This window comes from Myotis nattereri (assembly GCF_964212035.1).
Source record: "Myotis nattereri genome assembly, chromosome: 15".
NCBI classification, from domain to species: domain Eukaryota; kingdom Metazoa; phylum Chordata; class Mammalia; order Chiroptera; family Vespertilionidae; genus Myotis; species Myotis nattereri.
In genome coordinates this window covers 47,004,220-47,023,935 of record NC_138090.1, presented here as the reverse complement: position 1 = coordinate 47,023,935, position 19,716 = coordinate 47,004,220, and the positions used below count along the sequence as shown (strand labels likewise).

General features: G+C 46.4%; 1 protein-coding gene across 2 annotated transcripts in view; it reads right to left on the bottom strand.

The window, feature by feature from the left end:
• Window positions 1–1,342: 1,342 nt before the first annotated feature.
• IGFL1 (IGF like family member 1) overlaps window positions 1,343–19,716 on the bottom strand; it is a 29,696-nt gene continuing 11,322 nt past the window's right edge. The window contains exons 1-5 of one of the 2 annotated variants that reach the window (XM_081108499.1): window positions 5,133–5,379; window positions 2,962–3,119; window positions 2,350–2,403; window positions 1,979–2,240; window positions 1,345–1,701 (exon numbers count right to left, since the gene is read on the bottom strand). In XM_081108499.1, the coding sequence (XP_080964625.1) occupies window positions 1,692–1,701; window positions 1,979–2,240; window positions 2,350–2,403; window positions 2,962–2,986 (351 nt within the window). In that variant the 5' untranslated portion in view covers window positions 2,987–3,119; window positions 5,133–5,379 and the 3' untranslated portion in view covers window positions 1,345–1,691. Of the gene's footprint in view, window positions 1,702–1,978; window positions 2,241–2,349; window positions 2,404–2,961; window positions 3,120–5,132; window positions 5,380–19,716 lie in introns of those variants that run through there. The other variant, XM_081108498.1, reaches the window with a different exon arrangement.

The following is a 19,716-nucleotide window of genomic DNA, read 5'->3' as shown; positions in this document are numbered from 1 at the left end:
ATCTTCCAGGCATGTTTTGAAATCCTTTACAAATATCGATTCATTTAATCTGGTTTTCGTAGTCATTTTTCAAAGGGGGAACCTGAGGCACCGAGGCAGTCCTCACTCCCAGAATCACACACGTGAGCGCAGGGGCAGGGTCTGCCCTGGGCACTCCAGCTGCAGAGTTCCTGCTCCCCCAGCACCTGCTGCTCCCATCATGTCCCTGCAGACATGCTCTTCCGGCACAGAACCTTCTGGAAGGTCACACTGGCACTGCTGATGGTGTGTTTTTAGAGGAGAGGGAGACAGCGGCTGAGGAAGGGGTGGAGCTTTGCCACACATGCTGTTTATTCCCCAGCTGCTTATATTTACAACGTGGGGGGGGGGGGGGCAGGTTCCTCTGAGCCCGGATTGGGGAGACCCCTCTCAGTGACCCAGAAGTCCCGGCTTTTTCTGTCCAATTTTCATATGATTGCTTCCAAATAAAATTAATACACGGAAAATAGTTTTAATATCCTTCACAGTTTAAAGAGTCTGGAGAGGACAGCAATTTGCGACCTCTGTCCAGGGTCCTGGACATGCCCCGTCCAGGCCAATTCACTCCCCTCCAGGCTGGGGGTCCGGGTGCCCACGGTCCCCTGTGACCCTCACCGCGTGTCCTGGGTGCCGCTCCTCCCTGAGCCCGTCCCTCTTTAGGGAAGTCTGACCTCACACACCGCAGACCCGACCCCTGTGACCGCGGGTCCCGCCCGTGTCTGTGGCTGCCTGAGCCCAGGACTCAGGAAGGAGGTTCCACCCGCGGTTTGGATGAAAGTCAAGTGGAAATGCTGGCAGCGCTTTGGACGCCTCCCAGGCCGTCTCTTGGAGGCAAGTCAGTTCTTCCCGTGAGAGTTCCAGCCTCCCACACCACCGCTCACTGGCCGGCGGGGACACGTGGAGAGCCCAGCCCTGGGGTTGGGGTGCAGGGGGGCACCTTTTCCTTGCCCAGCGCTGGGGACTCCTCCCTGGTCTCACTCACAGCGCCTGCCCGCCCTGCGCCCGCCTCCCGCCAGGGGGCGAGCTGCCCTCACCTCCCTCTCCTGGGCCAGGCAGGGGGTGGGGGACAGATTCAGGGCCAAAGCCCCTCCCTCCCTGTGGCCGCGCCCCCCTCCCTGTCCTCAGCCCTGGTGAGGTGGAAACAAGAACTGGATCCCGGTGACCAGGATGCAAATGTTATACAGTGAAACCGCAGATCATGGGGAACACCTGACATTTGTTCTTACATGGGAGACGTGGACACTCCTTGTGACCCCGGGGAGCCAGAGAAAGGACCCCCTGTCCACCACTTAAGACCCTTCCCAACCGTTCATGAGCCGGGACAGAACAGGTAAAACTGCAAATTTATTAAGTGCCAGGTGTTTGGTGCCAGGTGAGAAAGGAGCCGAAGGTCATGGGGTTCTGCTTCATGGTATTAGCTGTAGGGTTGGGCCCCTCGGACCTCCATCAGCAAAACAAACTCTCACGATTGTCCAGAATCATAGAAAGGGGACCGGTCACCACTGAGGACAGAGTTAGAGGGCTAGAGGAGCCAGCATAAGACGGGCACGTTGACTCTGAGAGTCTCCTGTCCCCACATGTCCCCTGCAGTCCCGGAGCTCAGTCAACACCAGGCCCCGTCTCCAGGCTCAGTGAGGAGCAGAATCTGCAGTCATCTGGTCACCCGTCCTCGGTCATCTGACACTGCGGAGAGAGAAGACCAGAAATGCAGGGACAGACGGTTATGGACAGAGGAGTGGAAAAGTGAGACACAGAAGGACAGCAAAGAGGATGAGAGAGAAATAAAAACCAAAGGGGAGAGAAACAAGGAGAGAAAAAGGGGGAGATTGACTAGAGCAGGTGGACAGGGGGAGGGGACAGCCAGAACAGGACAGGACGGTTGTGTCATGGACAGTCCGGGTTTCCACAGCCTCCCCAGTCCCCAACAAGCCCTATTCCTGTGAAGGGGGCAGGATCTTACCTGGAACAAACCCTGTCACCCGGGAATGGGCCCAAGGAACACGCCTGGCCTCTCACTTTTACCACGAAGGTCTCCTGGGGTCTGAATGACCAGGGACAGCACTGCTCGAAGCAGATCCTGAAGGTGCAGTTTCCACACTTCCGGGAAGTACTCAAGGGCACCACAGCATTGTCATAGCAACAGTGCTGCTGGGGGTCGTAGAACCTGTCCCCACATCTTGAGTGTGACTGGCACAGCATCAGGTGAGCACCCGTGGGGGACACTGGAGGAGACAGAGCTGGTGTGGCCCAGATGGCAGGGCAGGCAGGGCAAAGCAGGGGCCCTCTGGATGCCACCCACCACCCGAGTGTCCCTGCCCCTCCTGCACTCACCTGGGGCTCCCTGTGAACAGAGGAGGCTGATGATGCAGAGAGCAGCCCAGACAGCTGTGGGGGAGGAGCTGGATGAGGTGCGGCTGAAGGGGCAGCCATGGGTCCACCTCAGGGAGCCCTGCCTGGGGCAGAGGAAGGTCTGGGGGGCGGGGGTCTCTGTTCTGACTGAGGCTCAGGGAAAGGATAGGGGCTTCCAGGGTGGGATCTGGTCACCTGTGTTCAGGAGTCCTGGGATTATGGACCTGTGGAATGTGGGGGGTGCTGGAAGGGTTCTTGGGAGAAATGTGTTTAGGATTCAGGGGGATGTGGGTGGTCAATGGGCAGGAGTTGAGAGCAGTAGGCCCAGGTGTACTCAGGGGGCTGAGCTGATGGGTTGCTATGGAGATAATCCACATGAAAGTCTAGCAGACTGGGTTTGGGGTGGGAAAGTGGGGTAAGGGTGGCACTGGGCATGAGTTTCAGAACTGAATCTGAGATGTGGATGGAGATGATATTGGGGAGATGGATCGGTAAGGCCTGGTGCTAAGGAGGAGAAGTAGGTTGAGGTAGGGATGGGGCGGTGGCTGAGAATGGAGCTGGGCTTCGAGGGAATTGGGGTTGGGTCCTTCTTACCCAGGATGTAGCATCTGGGAGTCATGGCTCTGGGTTGGCTGCAGCAGAATCAGAAGAAGGTCTGCAGTTCCCAGCAGGTGCTTTTATATCTCTGATAAGGGCGGTGATGTCATCGAAGCTCCTGCCTTCTGGCCATGCCTGCAGAGACTCGCTGGGCCCTTGGGTCAGGATTATCCAGGCATCATCTCTGGCACCATGGAATCCTCTGAGAGCCAGGACCCCGCCCCCCGCTCTTCATGATACTTTCCCCAAATGCCTCCCACGCAGGCCCAGCACCAGGGCCTCCTCAGCAAGCAGGACACACCTCAGAGCCACCCCCACTCTTCCAGGATGAATCCACTAAACAGCTTTTCCATTTCATCTTTTAAGTCTTTTACTTTCCCCACTGTCTTTCGCACATTGCTAACCTCTTACATCCTTATGCGTGAGGGGTGTGCCCTCAGCTCCCTGATCTCACAGCTCTGACCAGGAGCTGCTCAGTAAACCACAGTTCAGAGTACTGAGGTGAAAGTGATGAGTTTTTATTCTTGGAAATTCTAGGTTGAGCAAGGTTGGGGAAAGGAGGAAATACGTGGGGTGGCTCATGAAACCGAAGGGTTTTAGATTTAGTTGAACAGACCAGCGTATCCTCTGCACATGCAGGTAGAGGCCAGAATCAGGATCTAAAGTGAAGATACTCATAGAAGGTAACATTCCAGCAACAGAAATATGACTCGGATCACAGTGGTCAGCTCCAGAGGTGTGGACAGCTCCGTCTGCTCTCTGGACACAGGCACCCCATCCAGATGTTCTTACTCTTCATGTTTACATGTGTGGTAAAATTCACATAGCATGGCTTACCATTTAACCAATGTAGGTTCAGTGGCATCCAGTGCATTCAAGGTGCTGTGTAACCATCACCAGAATGTCTTCAACACCCCCTACACCCCCACACCCATTGAGCCATCCTCGCCCATTCCGCCCCCCTCCCAGTCCCTAGAAACCATTAATCTGCTCTCAGTATCCATGTCTCTCCCTATTTTGGATTTTCCATATGGATGGAAAGCTACAATATGTGATGTGTGTCTGGCTTCTTTCACTTATCTCAAATTTCCCAGGATTCATCCATGCTATCCATGGATCAGTACTTCATTTCTCATGAGAAATAACATTTTATTATATGTACATACCACCTTTATTTTTACCATTTACTAACTGATGGACATTTGTGATGGTTCCATCTTTTGACTCTTGCGAATAAGGTTGCTATGAACACTCGTGCACAAGAGATTTTTGAACAACTGTTTCATTTATTTGGGTTCTATGCCAAGGAGTAAACTTGCTTGTTCACATGCTAATTCTATGCTGATTTCTGGAGAAACAGTTTTCCAGTTTTGTCCCACATTACATTCACACTAGCAAAGTATGAAGTTTACAATTCCTCCACCCCCTTGCCTCATCATCATTCAAGTAAATTTGAAGTTGTATGTCCTAGAAGTTCTGTATTCAAGTTCCCTTTCAAAATGACTTAGAGGAGAATGACTCAGGCTGATGACACATAAAAGATCTAAACTCATCTCCTTCTATGGACACAGCAGTTAGCTATGAAATACACACACTCACACAAAATATACGAGACATCAAAACCATAAAACATGGGGGAGGGGAATAAGTATGTGGGGAGGGAATTTAAAGCGCATTCGAACTTAACTTGCTACTTACTTAACACAGACTGATATACATATGGGCTAATACATGTGAGCCTCATGAAACCCTCAAAACAAAAACATACAGTGGGTACACAAAAGATAATGAGAATGAAATCAAATCATACCACTAAAAAGGTAATCAAACCAGAAGAGAACTGGAAAAGAAGGAACAGAGAGGAACCACAAAGCAACCAGAAAGCAATGAACCAAATGGCAAAAAGCACATCCATAAGGGCTTAATGCCTTCACACCCCCCAGTAATAAAGCCACTGGAGCAAAAAGGGGGGCATTGGATACACCTTGGAGCCATCCCCACTTTCCCAGGTTGAAAGAGCAGATCATGCCTTAGCCACCTCACCCCACAAGTCTTCTCCTTCCCCCAAGTTCTTTTTTGTAAATTTCAGACTCTCCTGAGGGAGCTCATCAACAACCTGTCCTACCTCACACTCCCAACCTAAGGACCAGGGAGTAGTCACTGCTCACCTGACCACGGTGGGTGTTATTCAGGTGGAAGAGACCGTCATAGTCAGTGACCTTTTATTTATATACTAGAGGCCCGTTGCACGAAGACTCGCCCAATAGGCCTTCCTTCCTCTGGCTGTCGGCACCGGTTTTCCTCCGGCACCCAGGACCCAGGCCTTTGGTCTGGCCGCAGCGGAGAAGCCAAGCCTCTTTAGTCTTCAGTCAACTTCAGTCTTTGCTCGGCCAGAGCCTTCAGTCTTTGCTCTGTGCCTGTGTATGCAAATTAACCCACTAGCTTTCTTGGGTTAATTTGCATACTCATCCTGATTGGCTGGTGGGTGTAGCGGAGTAATGACCAAATTACATATTTCTCTTTTATTCGTGTAGATTATTAGTGTAGATTTGGAAATTCTACTTTGAATAAGTGGACAAAATGAGAAACCTGCCAGGTTTCTGGGGTCCCTCCTGAAACCAAGACAGGAACTCAAATGCCAAAAGGACGCTATGTCTACTTCTGTTTTGTTTTCAGTTGTCATTTATTCAAGGACACACAGCTTGTACATCTCAGGCACAATTGCACGCTCTGAGATTCATGCTGAGGCTGCCCTGCAAAGGTCACTCTTTATTTGGTTCGCAGAGAAGCCGAGAGAGAAGGGGAGGGGCAGGAAGAGGAGAGGACACTCTGAATGAGAGAATGGGAGAAGTTGTGCAGGACACTTGGTAAGTGAGGAATTGATGACTTAGAAGTGATTGATGTAACCCATGGCATTGTCATAGTTATTTATATCACTGACACTCTGGACAAAAATTCCAAAGACTCTCCCGTAGATCATGACCCTGTAAAAGTGATGGCAACAGGACCAGTGAAAGGTTTCCACTGTTTCCTTCAAAGAAACTCATCTTCTTTGTCCTGAATATGCTTGATCTGTGGGGAAGGGGAGAGGTTTGTCCTCTGAGAGAGCCACCTGGGATCAGGAGGGAGGGAGCTGCTCCCCTGAGGGAGGCTGACGGTACACTTTATTGCTTATCTTTCTTTAACTTTCTTTTGAAACCGTGTGTTAGCTGCATGATGCGATATCTGTTTGTTCTAGTAGATGCAGCCAAATCAGTAATATCAGTAAGTATTAAAATCAGTAATAAAGAAAGCTCGGTGCCCAGGTCCAACTGGCACACTCCAGGCAGTGTCTAGATGTAGGCAGCCTGGATTTCTAGCCTGGATTGGACCCTTGTGCGTGGGATGGGGGAGCAGGGGACATGATGCTGTAATCAGATGATGCAGAGAGCTTATTCTGCACAGAGGGGCCCTTAGGCCTCCCCAGCCTATGAGATCCAGGCTTCAGCTGAACAAAAGCATTACGGGAGGACAGGGAGGCTGCCTGGAGGAGGAGAGGTTTGAACTTCAGGCACCAATTCCCAGAAAGTCGGTATGTCAGGACAGACATGTTGAGTTAGATAAACCCTGGACACAGTGCTTTCATTCATTCATCCACTCCTTCATCCATCCACTTATTAATTAATCCATAATATTCCCTGAGCACCTGCTCTGTTATCAGCTCTTTGCTAGTTCATGCTGGGGACCCAGTGGTGACTTAGTCCCAGGACCTGTCCTTCTTGTTCTCACATCCATTGGTGGACACACACCACCCCACACAATAATGACCCAGAGTTTGAAGGGCTGGGAAGGGGGACCAAGGGCATCAAGGGTGGCTTCCTGGACGAGGGCACATCTGAGCTGTGATTTTAAGAGTGAGCAAGAACTGTGACTATTTCAGTGGGGTTCAGCCCTGGGAGAGCAGAGGGCGGGGCTGGGCCAGTCACCCTGTGGCCTTGATGAGGATTCTGGACTCCATCTGAATGCATTGGGAGCCACAGCCGGGTCCTAAGCAGGGGATGGAAGTGGTGAGATATGAGTCTGTGGAAGATCCCAGTGTCTGTCTCCTGTGAGGGAGTGGACAGGAGGCAGAAGACCCGGGAGGAGGCATCTGAAAGCAGAAATACCAGAGTCTAAATGTCTGTGCTCTCCCAAGGGGTGGGGGCAGCATGCTCCTCTCCCTGCTCTTCAGATCCCCCCCACCCACCTCTATTAAACCTGCCGGGTAGACAAGTATTCCCCAATCTGTGAGTCATGTCACTCTCTCAGGCTGTAAAACCAATGAGTTTGTCAAAACAGATACTCTAAAAAGTAACATAGAGTTTATTGAAAATAGAATGTGAACGATTCCTGGTTAATTCTGTTTTTGAACTGTCTATAAGTTGACAAAATGATGTAGCACCTATTTTTCCCAGTGAGTCACGTACAGATACTTAGTAAACACGAGAATGGAAAGGCTCCGGGCACAGACTTGCAGTCTCCTTTCCAGACTTAACTGTCCCATCATGTCTTGTAAAAAAAAGGGGGGAGGGGGCGGGGATCAAAGGTCGGCTCCGCACCCAACTAGGTGTCTCTACCAAGAAGAGTGGAAAGGTTGGCCCGGATGCCATCCAGACCTAGAGAGGAGCAGGTTCCCTGGGGCAGAGTTGGGGTTGGTGTCTCTCAGCCCAGCCCGCCCTCCTGGCCTTAGATCCTGGACTCTGTAGCAGCTGAGTCAGGACTTGGGTGGGAAAATGGAGGGATCAGGGCAGGGCAGGGGGTCTCGTAGGCTGTGCTGGTGAAATGGGCATTGAGGGCCAGTCCATGAACACTTGGAGCCCCTGACTGAACAGTGATGAGGGTTTCGGGTCAGATAGTCCTGGGTTTGAACCATTACACTTCCTCAAAGGGTGCAATAGGCTACTTACAAGATTGGCTGTTCATCTTTCTGCATAAGAGGAAGATTTGGTTTTTCGTGTGACTGACAGCTTTGAGCCCCGCCACACTCCCACTGCACATATGAGCTGCACAAGTGAACACAGGTCAAACCCTTCACCCAGCCCACATACAGGAACCTAACTCTGGCCCCAGGCCTTAGGCAAAACCCCCCCCCCCCCCCCAAATGGCGAAAGTCAACATCTCCACTTCATGCCTATTCATACCTGTTTCACACAAGAAAGAACATGAACCCTTCCCCTCAGGGTAATGTTGTTGCTGTTCTTTGGATCAAAGATAAGCATGACTTCATCTTCAGTGGTGCCCGTGTGCCATTCTGTCATCCAGGCAGGCACCTGTGCAGTAGAGAACGCAAAGCCCCTATAAACAATCCCCAACAAGCTGCCTCTACCTCCCCCATCTCTGTGCTGCCCCTTCTGGGCTGTCCGTCTGGGATGGGTCTGGCATCTCCACTGGACCTAGAGCCCCATGGGGACGGGCAAGGGCTGCCCCGGTCACCACCATGTTCCCAGTTGTTCCCACTGCAAAGGATGCTCGGGGTCCCATGGGGAGCAGGAGTCTATGGAGACCCCATTGGCTGAATTCTCTCCGCTCAGTTTTCTCAGGAAGATCCTGGCACGAGGCCTCACTGCCAGTCACAGACACAGTGATGTAATAGCTATTTTCCTAGTGAGTCACCTGTCCCAGGCTCAGCCCCTCTGGAAAGGGCAAGTGGGCCCTGATTCCAGGCTCCCCTGGAACCAACCCAGAGAAGACATTCCCACAGCTCCCTGTGGTGCTGGGGGAGCCGTGAATATGAAATGTGAAGCAGACAAAATGCTGCATTCTGAAATGTCACAGACTTCCTTTACCAGCAGGTGTAAAGAGGCTGGATTTCCTCCTGGGTGATAGGGTGTTATTTCCATCTGGCCTCAGGGAACTCCTTCCAGGGAACAGGCAGAAATTTGGTGGAATTTCCTGTTTTCCTAAAGAATGTCAGGTATGTGGGATGTGGCTGAGGAGGAGGGGCAGACCCCTCAGTGTCAGAGGGCCCTCCAGTGTTTGATTGGGTGGAACAGTGCCCTTGGCTCCACCTGTGGACCTCAAGCTTGAAGGCTAGTCTCTGCTACATGCAGAGAGGCCATTCCTTACAGGCCAACACCCGGATGCTCAGGCCGGATCGCTTCCTGCCTCAAATGCTCTGCAGCAGTAGCAGGAACATCAGGAAACAGAAAGCACTCAAACTACTCTAAATAGAAGGAGCTTTACTACAGGATTGGGGTCTGACCAACACCATGCCAGGCTCCCACAAATGACCTGTAAGAACGGTTGTGAACTAGAAACTTCACATTTTTTAGTGAGAAATGTAAGTGGAAACTGTTCAGCATACATAATACAGAAGTATCCCAAACACAAGGGTACTCTTGCCTTCAAATGTGAATGGAGAATTTCTTATTAGATACTAGACTTCAGTAGATCTACTACGTCTGCATGCTGGGATGACTGAGTGTTACTTTTTGGGGGGACACTTCTCTAAAGTGGCCACATGTGCACAGGCCCAGGTGAATTTCACTCTCTCCATTACCCAGTTCCAACTTCCTCGTCCCAGAGGGACATAGGAACACAATTAGGAGTGAACAGATATTGTAAGGAACACAGGCAGATGATGACATTGGAGACCTCACAAAAAATGCTCTTGAAACATTTGGCAGATGTGGTAGTGTAACCTGAGTACCACTACCATCACCTGGACATAGTGTATTTTGTGAGAGACGACACTATTAATACAGGTTGTTGGCAGAACCTCAATGAGTTTTAAAGGACAGAAAATTGAAGAAGTTATACCCCATTAAAGTTGCACCTGGCCTGAAGGGAATTAGCAGGACTGGGGTGGGAGGCACTGGGAGGAATGCCCAATGTGGTGAACACAGCGCGAGAGACACAGAGACCAGTGCTGAAGGGCAGAGACTCGCCACCCGATGAGACAGAAGCTGACTTGGTAGCCTGGATATCATTAAACTGGACTAAACAAACCTGAGGGGGTTAGGGGGGAAGCAGAGAGAACAGTTGACCCTTGAACAAAGTGGGTTAAACTATGGGGGTCCACTTATGCATTGATGTTTTTCAATAAATATAGTCATTCCTCATATCCCTGGGATCCCCATCGGAAGATTCAAAGATCTGTGGATTGAAAATAGTATTTTCCATCCACTGCTGGAATCCGCCTGTGTTGGGGGACAATAGTGTGCATTTTTCTAGCCATTTTATATAAGGGACTTGACCATGCATGGGTTTTGGTATCCACTGGGAGTCCTGGAACCAATCCCTCCTAGATTCGGAGGACTGAAGTTTTGGGGGAGTCAAAAGTTATGTGTGAATTTTCAACTGCAGGAGGGTCCGCACCTTTAAATCCCACGTTATTCAAGGGTCATCTGTAGTGCAAATTGGACAAGGGGAGGAGCCAAAGAACAGCTAAGTGGCTAGAGCTCCACCTGAGAGCTGGATTCCAGGGCTTTCCAATGGAAGAGAGAGGCGGACATGAAGGGGGACTTCATGTCCTTAGAGTGAATGTTCTGGAAAAAAGAGATTGTTGAACCCCAACCAAAGGAAGGTACAGCTATCTTTGACAGGATCATCATTACTACTTTATGCCCTCCATGGGTTAAATAACAATGCCTTTATGGCCATAACAGTTAAGTAGAAACCAAAATATTTTATTCTTATAACACAGAAGAGCAAATTGCATGATTCTACTCAGTTTATATCCAGAAAAGACAAACCCTTAGAGACAGAAAGACGATGAATGGTTGCCAGAGGATTGTGAAAGGGAGAATTGGCAATGGTTGCTCTTAGTCATGGGATTTCTCTTGGGGATGATGGAAATTTTCTGGAATTAGATGGTAGTGACGGTTGCACAATATTGTAAATATACTTTAAAAAAATTGGGTTGTAAACTTTTTTAAAAAGTTGAAAGGGTAGATCGTACATTATGTGACTGTTACAGCAATAGAAAGATAAAAAATAAAATAATCTGAGCGTTGAAACCAAACCAAACCAAACCATGCAGTGCCCGATGTATTGGGCACTGCCATCGGGTTTCAAGTCCATAACACTCAGTGGCCCTACAGGGAAACTGAACCAATGTGAGCACACGTGCACATTCTTAAAAACCGGGTGCCTGGTGCATGCACATTTTCTGTACCCTGGTTTGTTTTCTTTAACATTATATTGTGAACATTTTCCATGTCATTAAAATATCTTTGACATCTATGATAAGATAAGGATGTTGGCTAAGTAGTTCTTGTGATAATACTCTGCCATTAGAAAGTCTGAAACGATTTTATGGTTTCTCATACAAAAACATTTCAAACTACTATGTCAGAAAAGGAAAAGTGTGAGGTATTTATATATGAAAGGTAAAACAAACAGCAAAAAGTTTACACTGCTCATACAATGTTCAACATATTTCAGGCATTGTTTATAGTCCTTTAAAAATAAAGATTCATTTGGTCTGGGTTTTTTAAAATATATATATTTTTTATTAATTTCAGGGAGGGAGAGGGAGAGGGACAGAGAGATAGAAACATCAATAATGAGAGAGAATTATTGATGGGCTGCCTCTTGCACGCCCCCCCCCCCCCCCGCCCGTCCTCCCCCACACTCTGGGCCACACTCTGGGGATCAAGCCCGCAACTTGGGGATGTTCCCTTGACTGGAATCAAACCCAGGACCTTTCAGTCCACAAGCTCATGCTCTATCCACTGAGCTAAACCAGCTACGGCTCATTTGGTCTGGTTTTCATCACCATTTTACATGGAGGAAACTGAGGCACAGAAGGCACCACACACCCAAGGTCACATAGGAAGGGGCAAGGTCAGAGCCTCACCTGGGCCCTCCAGGGACAGAATACCTGCTCTCGTGTACTCCTGCTTCCATCATGTCCATGCAGACATGCTTTTATAAACAGAAAATTCTGGAAGGTCACACCAGAAATTATAGTGTATTCAATGCTAGAATGGGAGAGAAGCTTTGCTTTTCATTTTATTTTTGTGCTACTAAGATTTACAGAGAGCATTTTTTTACATATGTCAAACAATGGAAACCATCAGCTGTTCCAAAATGGAAAAAATGTAAGAATAAAAAAACACAAAGATTAGTACTAAATCATCCCCTTATGTTTTCATTTGTACCATTCCTTCAAATAAAGTAATCTGGTACCCCCACCCCCCATACAAATTTATTTATTTATTTATTTATTTATTTATTTATTTATTTATTTATTTTTTATATATATTTTATTGATTTTTTACAGAGAGGAAGGGAGAGAGATAGAGAGTTAGAAACATTGATGAGAGAGAAACATCGATCAGCTGCCTCCTGCACATCTCCCACTGGGGAAGCTGCCTGAAACCCAGGTACATGCCCTTGACCGGAATCGAACCTGGGACCCTTCAGTCCGCAGGCCAACGGTCTATCCACTGAGCCAAACCGGCTTTGGCTACAAATTTAAATAATATTAGAAAATAAAATTACTTTTTTTGACCAAAATATGTAAAAATCCCATATTTTACGAAAAAAGGAAGCAATCAAATGACAGCAGGCAAAAACAGATATATTCAAAATTACACTGCTGATGAAATCTCCAATCCCTGTTTGACATAACAGTTCTGATGTTAAATGTTTTAAATGATATTGTGTGAAAAATATTTTGTTTCTTGAAATGAAGTTTTAATGTAAAACTCATCTAATGTACAAAAGGAAATATATGAACATCAGTCAATATGGAAAGAGATCATGTTTCACAACTTAAAAGTACGTGAACTTGTTGAGATCTATAGTTCAAAAGTATTTCCTACACTTGCACAACTATACATATATTCCTTTATTTTAAAAAAGCAATAAAACAACTCTAGTTGCCCTAGCCGGTTTGGCTCAGTGGATAGAGCGTTGGCCTGTGGACTGAAAGGTCCTGGGTTCGATTCTGGTCAAGGGCATGTACCTTGGTTGCGGGCTCATCCCCAGGAGGGGGTGTGCAGGAGGCGGCTGATCGATGTTTCTCCCTCATCGATGTTTCTAGCTCTCTATCCCTCTCCCTTCCTCTCTGTAAAAAATCAATAAAGCATATTTAAAACAAAACAAAAACAACTCTGGTTATCTGAATGCTACTCTGTAACCCACATTGTCCCCAATGCTTTCCATCCGCCGTTAGCACCCGCAGCTGGGCGCTCCCAGCGTCACCGTCCTGACGCCCCTCTCTTTCTCCATCTCCCTTCCCCTCTCTCTCAAATCAATAAAAACAAATATACCATGTCCAGTGAGACAGTAGTGAGACTTAGGTTAATAATGAACTAGATTTAGCCCTAGCTGGTTTGGCTCACTGGATAGAGCATTGGTCTGCGGACTGAAGTGTCTCGGGTTCAATTCTGGTCAAGGGCACATGCCCTATTGTGTGCTCAATACCCAGTGTGTGTGTGGGGGGGGGGGCATGCAGGAGGCAGCCAATCAATGATTCTCTCTAATCATTGATGGTTCTCTTTCTTCCTCTCTGAAATCAATAAAAAAAAATATTTTAAAAATAACAATAATGAACTAAGTTTACCTATTGACTCCAGAGGATTTGGGGTGATATCTCCAAGGTCTTCATCTGCCTTGGGTTTCTTACCATTACTCTTCACACCAGGTGATGGGGAGAGTGCATGTCACCTGGGCCTGTGCACAATGTGGCCACGCCAGGGAAGTGTCCCCAAGAAAAGTAACACTCAATCGTCCTAACCTCCAGACATGGTAGATCTTCTACTGAAATTCTCCATTCACATTTGAAGGCAAGAGTACCCTTGTGTTTGGGATACTTCTGCATTATGTATGTCAAATAGTTCCACTTACATTTCTTTTTAAGGTTCCCAATTCAGAGGTATTGTTTCAGGTCATTTATGGGGTCCTGGCATGGAGCCAGCCATGCAGCCCTGGCATGGAATTGGTCAGCTCTCATTCCTTCTATTTAGAGTAGTTTGAGTGCTTTCTGTTTCCTGATGTTCCTGCTACTGCTGCAGAGCATTTGAGGCAGGAAGGGATCCGGCCTGAGCATCCGGGTGTTGGCCTGTAAGGAATGGCCTCTGCATGTAGCAGAGACCAGCCTTCAAGCTTGAGGTCCACAGGTGGAGCCAAGGGCACTGTTCCACCCAATCAGACACTGGAGGATGGGCCCTCTGACACTGAGGGGTCTGCCCCTTCTCCTCAGCCGCCGTTTGACCCAGCAATCCCATTTCTGGGGATATTTCTTAAGAATCCTGAAACACCAGTAAGAAAGAATATATGCATCCCTGTGTTTACAGCAGCACTATTTTCAATAGCTAAGATCTGGAAACAGCCCATGTCCATCAGTAGATGAGTGGGGAAAAAGCGAAGGTATATTTGTACACGGGAATAGTATGAGCTGTAAAAAAGGATTTCTTAGTAGCATAGATGGACCTGGAGATTATTATGTTAAGTGAAATAAGCCAGTCAGATAAAAAATATCACATCATCTTGCTTATATGTGAACAAAATAAACTGATAAAATATATTCAGATACATGCACGCATGGAACAGTTTGATAAAACTCAGATGGAATGGGTGTGGTGGTAGAGGTGGGGCAGAGTGGAGGGCATGAGGCGGGTGTGGGAGACATCTGTTATACTGTCAACAATCTACACTAATAAAAGAGAAACATGCAAATTGGTGTTACTCCACCACACCCACCAGCCAATCAGGATGAGTGTGCAAATTAACCCAACAAAGATGACTGTTAATTTGTGTATGCAGGCGTGGAGCCAAGACTGAAGGTTCGGGCCCTAGTGAAGCCTGAAGACGACTGAAGACTGAAGAGGCTTGGTTTCTCTGCTGTGGTCGGAGCGGAGAGGCCTCCAGGCTTGGCTTCTCGGCTGTGGCCGGAGCGAAGGCCTGGGTCCCAGGTGCCGGAGGAAAATTGGTGTCGGCAGCCAGGGGAAGGAAGGCCTATTGCACAAATCTCTTCATGTAACGGGCCTCTAGTAACATAAATTTAAAATACAAAAATAGTCTCCAGCATCCTGCTGCTGGCACTGTGGTTCCAGGCCTGGTCTAACACTCCACGTAAGCTCCTGGCACAAGAATATTTTTCAGCCAATCGGTGATTCTTCTCATCACTGATGTTTCTATCTCTCTATCTCTCTCCCTTCCTCTCTGAATCAGTAAAAATATATTTTTTTTAAAAAAGAACATTTTTCAAAGTATTTTTTGTCTGGGATCATCTTCCAAATGTAATTAAAATCCCTTTCTCCTCTCTCTTCACCGTGAGCTCTTAAAATCCTCAGGATTCCATACTTGTTATTCCTGGGTGCTGCTCCTTTTATATTTTCACACCTGTCTCCTTATAATTTACTATAACACAAAATATATATATTTTTTACTTACTGGCTACTCCTTCAACAAAGGCTTGGAACAAGCCTGCCTGAGAACACACTTCTTTATCCGTGGATATATGACAAAGAATGTAGTGAGTCTCTGAAGCAGATGAGATAATTAGGAAATGATTGTTGAAGCAATGAAACATGCCGACTTTACTTCCACAATTCTAAATTTTTCTCCTTTCACATTACTCTTTCTCAGCCCACTATTTTTCCCTCAAGTTACCATGATGAAAAGGACTCACAATTTATATAAATTTTTTGAAAATTGTGTTAGAGATAGAGAGGAAGAGATGAGAGAGAGAGAGAAAGAGAAAAAAAAACTTCAACTTGTTGCTACATCCCCTTATGAATTCATTGGAGGGATCAAACCCACCTCAGTGCATGAGAATGAAGCTCTAACCAACTTGGTTACCAGGTCAGGAGGACTCATGCTTTTTAGACACAAGAACTTCATGGAAGCCAAGGTTCCAGCAGGGCCACAGCTCATGTTCATTCTCTCATCTCTGAGAACCTGGTATCCTTTATTTTCCACATATCAAGACTTACCTGTTGTCAGGCTTCATGGGCCTCTTCTCTCCAAGCTATTTACATAATGCTCATTGTATACCGCCATTAACCAACATTAATACCTCGCTGCCTTCTGATCTAATTTACTTCCAGAAAAGAATTTGCAGTCCCCATGCTGACACTGTCACTGCACTTACATGTGAAATGATCATTTCTTAGCAAGGCTGTGAGATCCTGGGATCCAAAATCTTTATCCCAAGCACAATGCCCACTTTCCAAGCCTTCACAGATGCCAACATTGCAGCCATCTTGCACCCAATGCAAACATAGAGATACACAATCTCCATTTCCTGATACATGCTATATTCTTAGGAGTTCAGAATAGGACATATCTCAGAAAATTCAGTGAGAAATGTTAGGGAGGGAAACAATTATTTCCTGGAGTTGGAACAAAAATATTGCCCCAGGGCCAGGTGGTCGATATTCCGAGGAGCTAAAAGGCATGGTCTCACACCACCACCTGCTCTAGGGCTGCCTAATATCTCCCCTCCAGTTCTCCTCCACACCTGTCTGAAGTATTCTGACTCTCATCTCTGAGCAAATGCCCTGGGTCTTCTGATGCCCATTCTAAGAACTTGGCTGCCCATAAACTAAAGAGCCCGAAGACAGTGTGTTTCCTGAGTGAATTTTTGCATCTTCAGGACAATTGTTGGGTAGATATTTTTGACATTATCAGAGCATGAGTTGTAAATGGATTCTGTAGCAGTATCTTCCTGAGTTGGTTTTGTGTGTGTGTGTGTGTGTGTGTGTGTGTGTGTATGTGAGATGTTTTTGATAAAGGTGGGTATCAAAACTTCCCACTGCATTTAGTGAAAAGATATAATTAGGAGGTCAATAAAATATTGTAAAATACAAAAAAGCAACATAATCATGCTTGTAAAGGATCTCAAAGCTAAAAAATGAGGCTGATGTTATAATTTAAAGATGAAAGTTTGAACTGTAGCTGCAACTGATCTGACATGAGGTCTATCTTTAGGGGACTTTTGCTGTGACCATGGTTATTATTCTCTTTAAAATAATCTACATTTTTCTTATGGAGGTTATATATATCCTAAATAGTGGATGTGTATCTCTACTAACGAATGAGGGGTAAGGATGTCAGTTTTGCAAGTATGCTGTGCACTGGGGTCTAGGTTAGGGTTTTTTAGAAAAATCCAACCCAGAGAAATTTGGTGCAAGAAACATCATGGGCTCATCATATGGTCTGGGCGGCAGGAAAGACATGGTGAGCACCTTTGCTGCATACAGCCACTGTGGACATAGAGAACAGAAGAACATAAGCCCTGGGGCCTTTTCATGGGTGAGAGGCGAGCACGCACCCAATGAGACCCTGATTCTGCTGATCTCCAGCATCACTTCTGAGTACGACGTCCCAAAATTCACATCCTGTTGTCCCCTGTCCTGCAGAGTGAATGTCACAGCCATGTCCAGCAACACTCTGAGACACAAACCGAGGTATCAAATTCACCTCAATGGGTGAATCAAAATCTGTCACCCAAAAGGTGGCTGAAGGTGAGGGGACCCAGCCCAAATTATCAAAGGCTCAAAGAGGCAAACAAATTAGAGCTCAGACTCAAATGTTCCCCTGGAAAAACCACAGAGCTGACGGGTGATGCTGCTCTCATTAAGACTGAGCGTAGCCCTAACCGGTTTGGCTCAGTGGATAGAGCGTTGGCCTGCGGACTGAAGGGTCCCAGGTTCGATTCTGGTCAAGGGCATGTACCTTGGTTGCAGGCTCATCCCCAGTAGGTGGTGTGCAGGAGGCAGCTGCTCGATGTTTCTCTCTCATCGATGTTTCTAACTCTCTATCCCTCTCCCTTCCTCTCTGTAAAAAAAAATCAATAAAATATATTAAAAAAAAAAAAAGACTGAGCGTAAATGCATAAATAAATGGAACCACAGGTTAATATTTCCTTCTCTCTCTGTCACTCTCTAATGCCAATAAATAAAATTTAGTTTGTCTGGGCACCTCAGCTGGTTAGAGCATCATCCCAGTACCCCAAGGGTGTGGGTTTGATCTCTGATCAGGGCACATACAAGAATCTAGCAATGAATCAATAAGTGGAACAAGCCCTGGATGAGTGGCTCAGTTGGTTGAAGCACCGTCCCATACACCAAAAGTTTGCGGGTTTGCTACCCGGTCAGGGCACATACCTGGATTGGAGGTTTGATCCCCAGTTGGGGCACATAGGGGAGGTCAATCAATCAATGTTTCTCTCTCCCTTCCTCTCTCTAAAAATCAATAAACATATCCTTGGGTGAGGATTTAAAAAAAAAAAAGTGGAACAGTAACAACAAATCAATGTTTCTTTCTCTCCCTTTTCTCACTTTTTAGAATAGATAAAAATTTAGAAATAAAAATTTTTAAAATACTATAAATCAGAGATTTCTAGAGTGTCTTCCTCAGGTTAAATTAGCTTGCTAGAGCTATTGGAGGCAAAAGGACACCAGTTGTTACTAGCAATTAGACCTTGGTTCAGCAACCTTGGTTTTTGAGTTCGGTTAAGAAAAATATTCAGGGCCAAGGATCTCAAATCATAGTGAGTTTATTTAGAGAGTTAGGGAGATAGACTAAGTTAGCCAGATGGGCTGTGCAGGCTGAGGAAAGAAGTTATAGAAGCAAAAGAAGGGCCCTTGCAGCTTAGGAGGAAGAGAGTAAAGGTTCGCCCATGGACGAAGCAGGAAGTGGGTTCGTGTGCTCCAGAGAAAGCAAGAGCTGCCTGGGTCTTCAAGTCCTTTTTTGAGATCAATTCGTGGTCTCCAGGACAGAGGGTCATGAGTCATCGCAACCATTACATAGCCACACCAGGCCATGCTGCTTCTCTGGGCCTAACACTGATACAGAATTGATGTCTGATTTTATATATATCATTTAGGGAGAGAGGGAGAAACATCAATAGGTTGCCTCTCCCACACACCATGCACCCCAATCGGGGATTGAACAAACCTGAAGCCTGGGCATGTGCCCTAACTAGGAGCCGAACTGTCCACTTTATGGTGCTCATGGCGCTCAACCAGCTGAGCCACACCTGCCAGGACAAAAGCTGCCCTCCTCTTACAGAACACCTTAGAGGAAAGCACTCACAAAATTAGCTAAAACAAGATTTTTTTTTTTATCAAACCCGTTGACAGATACGCTACCAATCATTGCTATTTGATTTATTTGAATGTTTTTCTTTTCCTTAAATATTTTAAAAGACTTTTTAGTGATTTTTTTTCTTTAGAGAGGAAGAGAAATATTGATGTGAGAGTGAAACATCATCAGATGCCTCCTGCAGGCACCCTACTGGGAATCAAGACCCAAACTGGGCATGTGCCCTGACCAGGAATGAAACCAGTGACCTCTTGGTGTATAGGACGATGCTCAATCCACTGTGCAAAACTGGCCAGGCTTGGAGACATTTTATTGCCCATCAAGCTCAGCTACTATGTCCCTTGTATAGATTAGTAAAGAGGGGAGTAATTTGGAGTTGGAGACAAGAACACACAGATGTCTTTCCTAGTGCAAAGAGAGAAATTATAAAAAGACAAAGTCAAGTCACAGTGACAGATATGGGCAATACTATGATCACCGGGATGGTTTCAGTTTCATGCATATGTCAAGACTCATCAAATAGTTTACTTGAAATATGTTCTTTACTAATTAAAACTTTTAAAAAATGGTTCAAAAATTTCTTTTAAATTTTGTGTCCAACACTTCTTAGAAAATAGGTTTGGCATCTCTCTATTCAATTCAGGTTCTCATATCCTCTGGAAGTCAAATCTTGTCTTAGTGACATCAACTATACCAAACAATGAAGAATTTTCACCAAAATCAACAGAAATA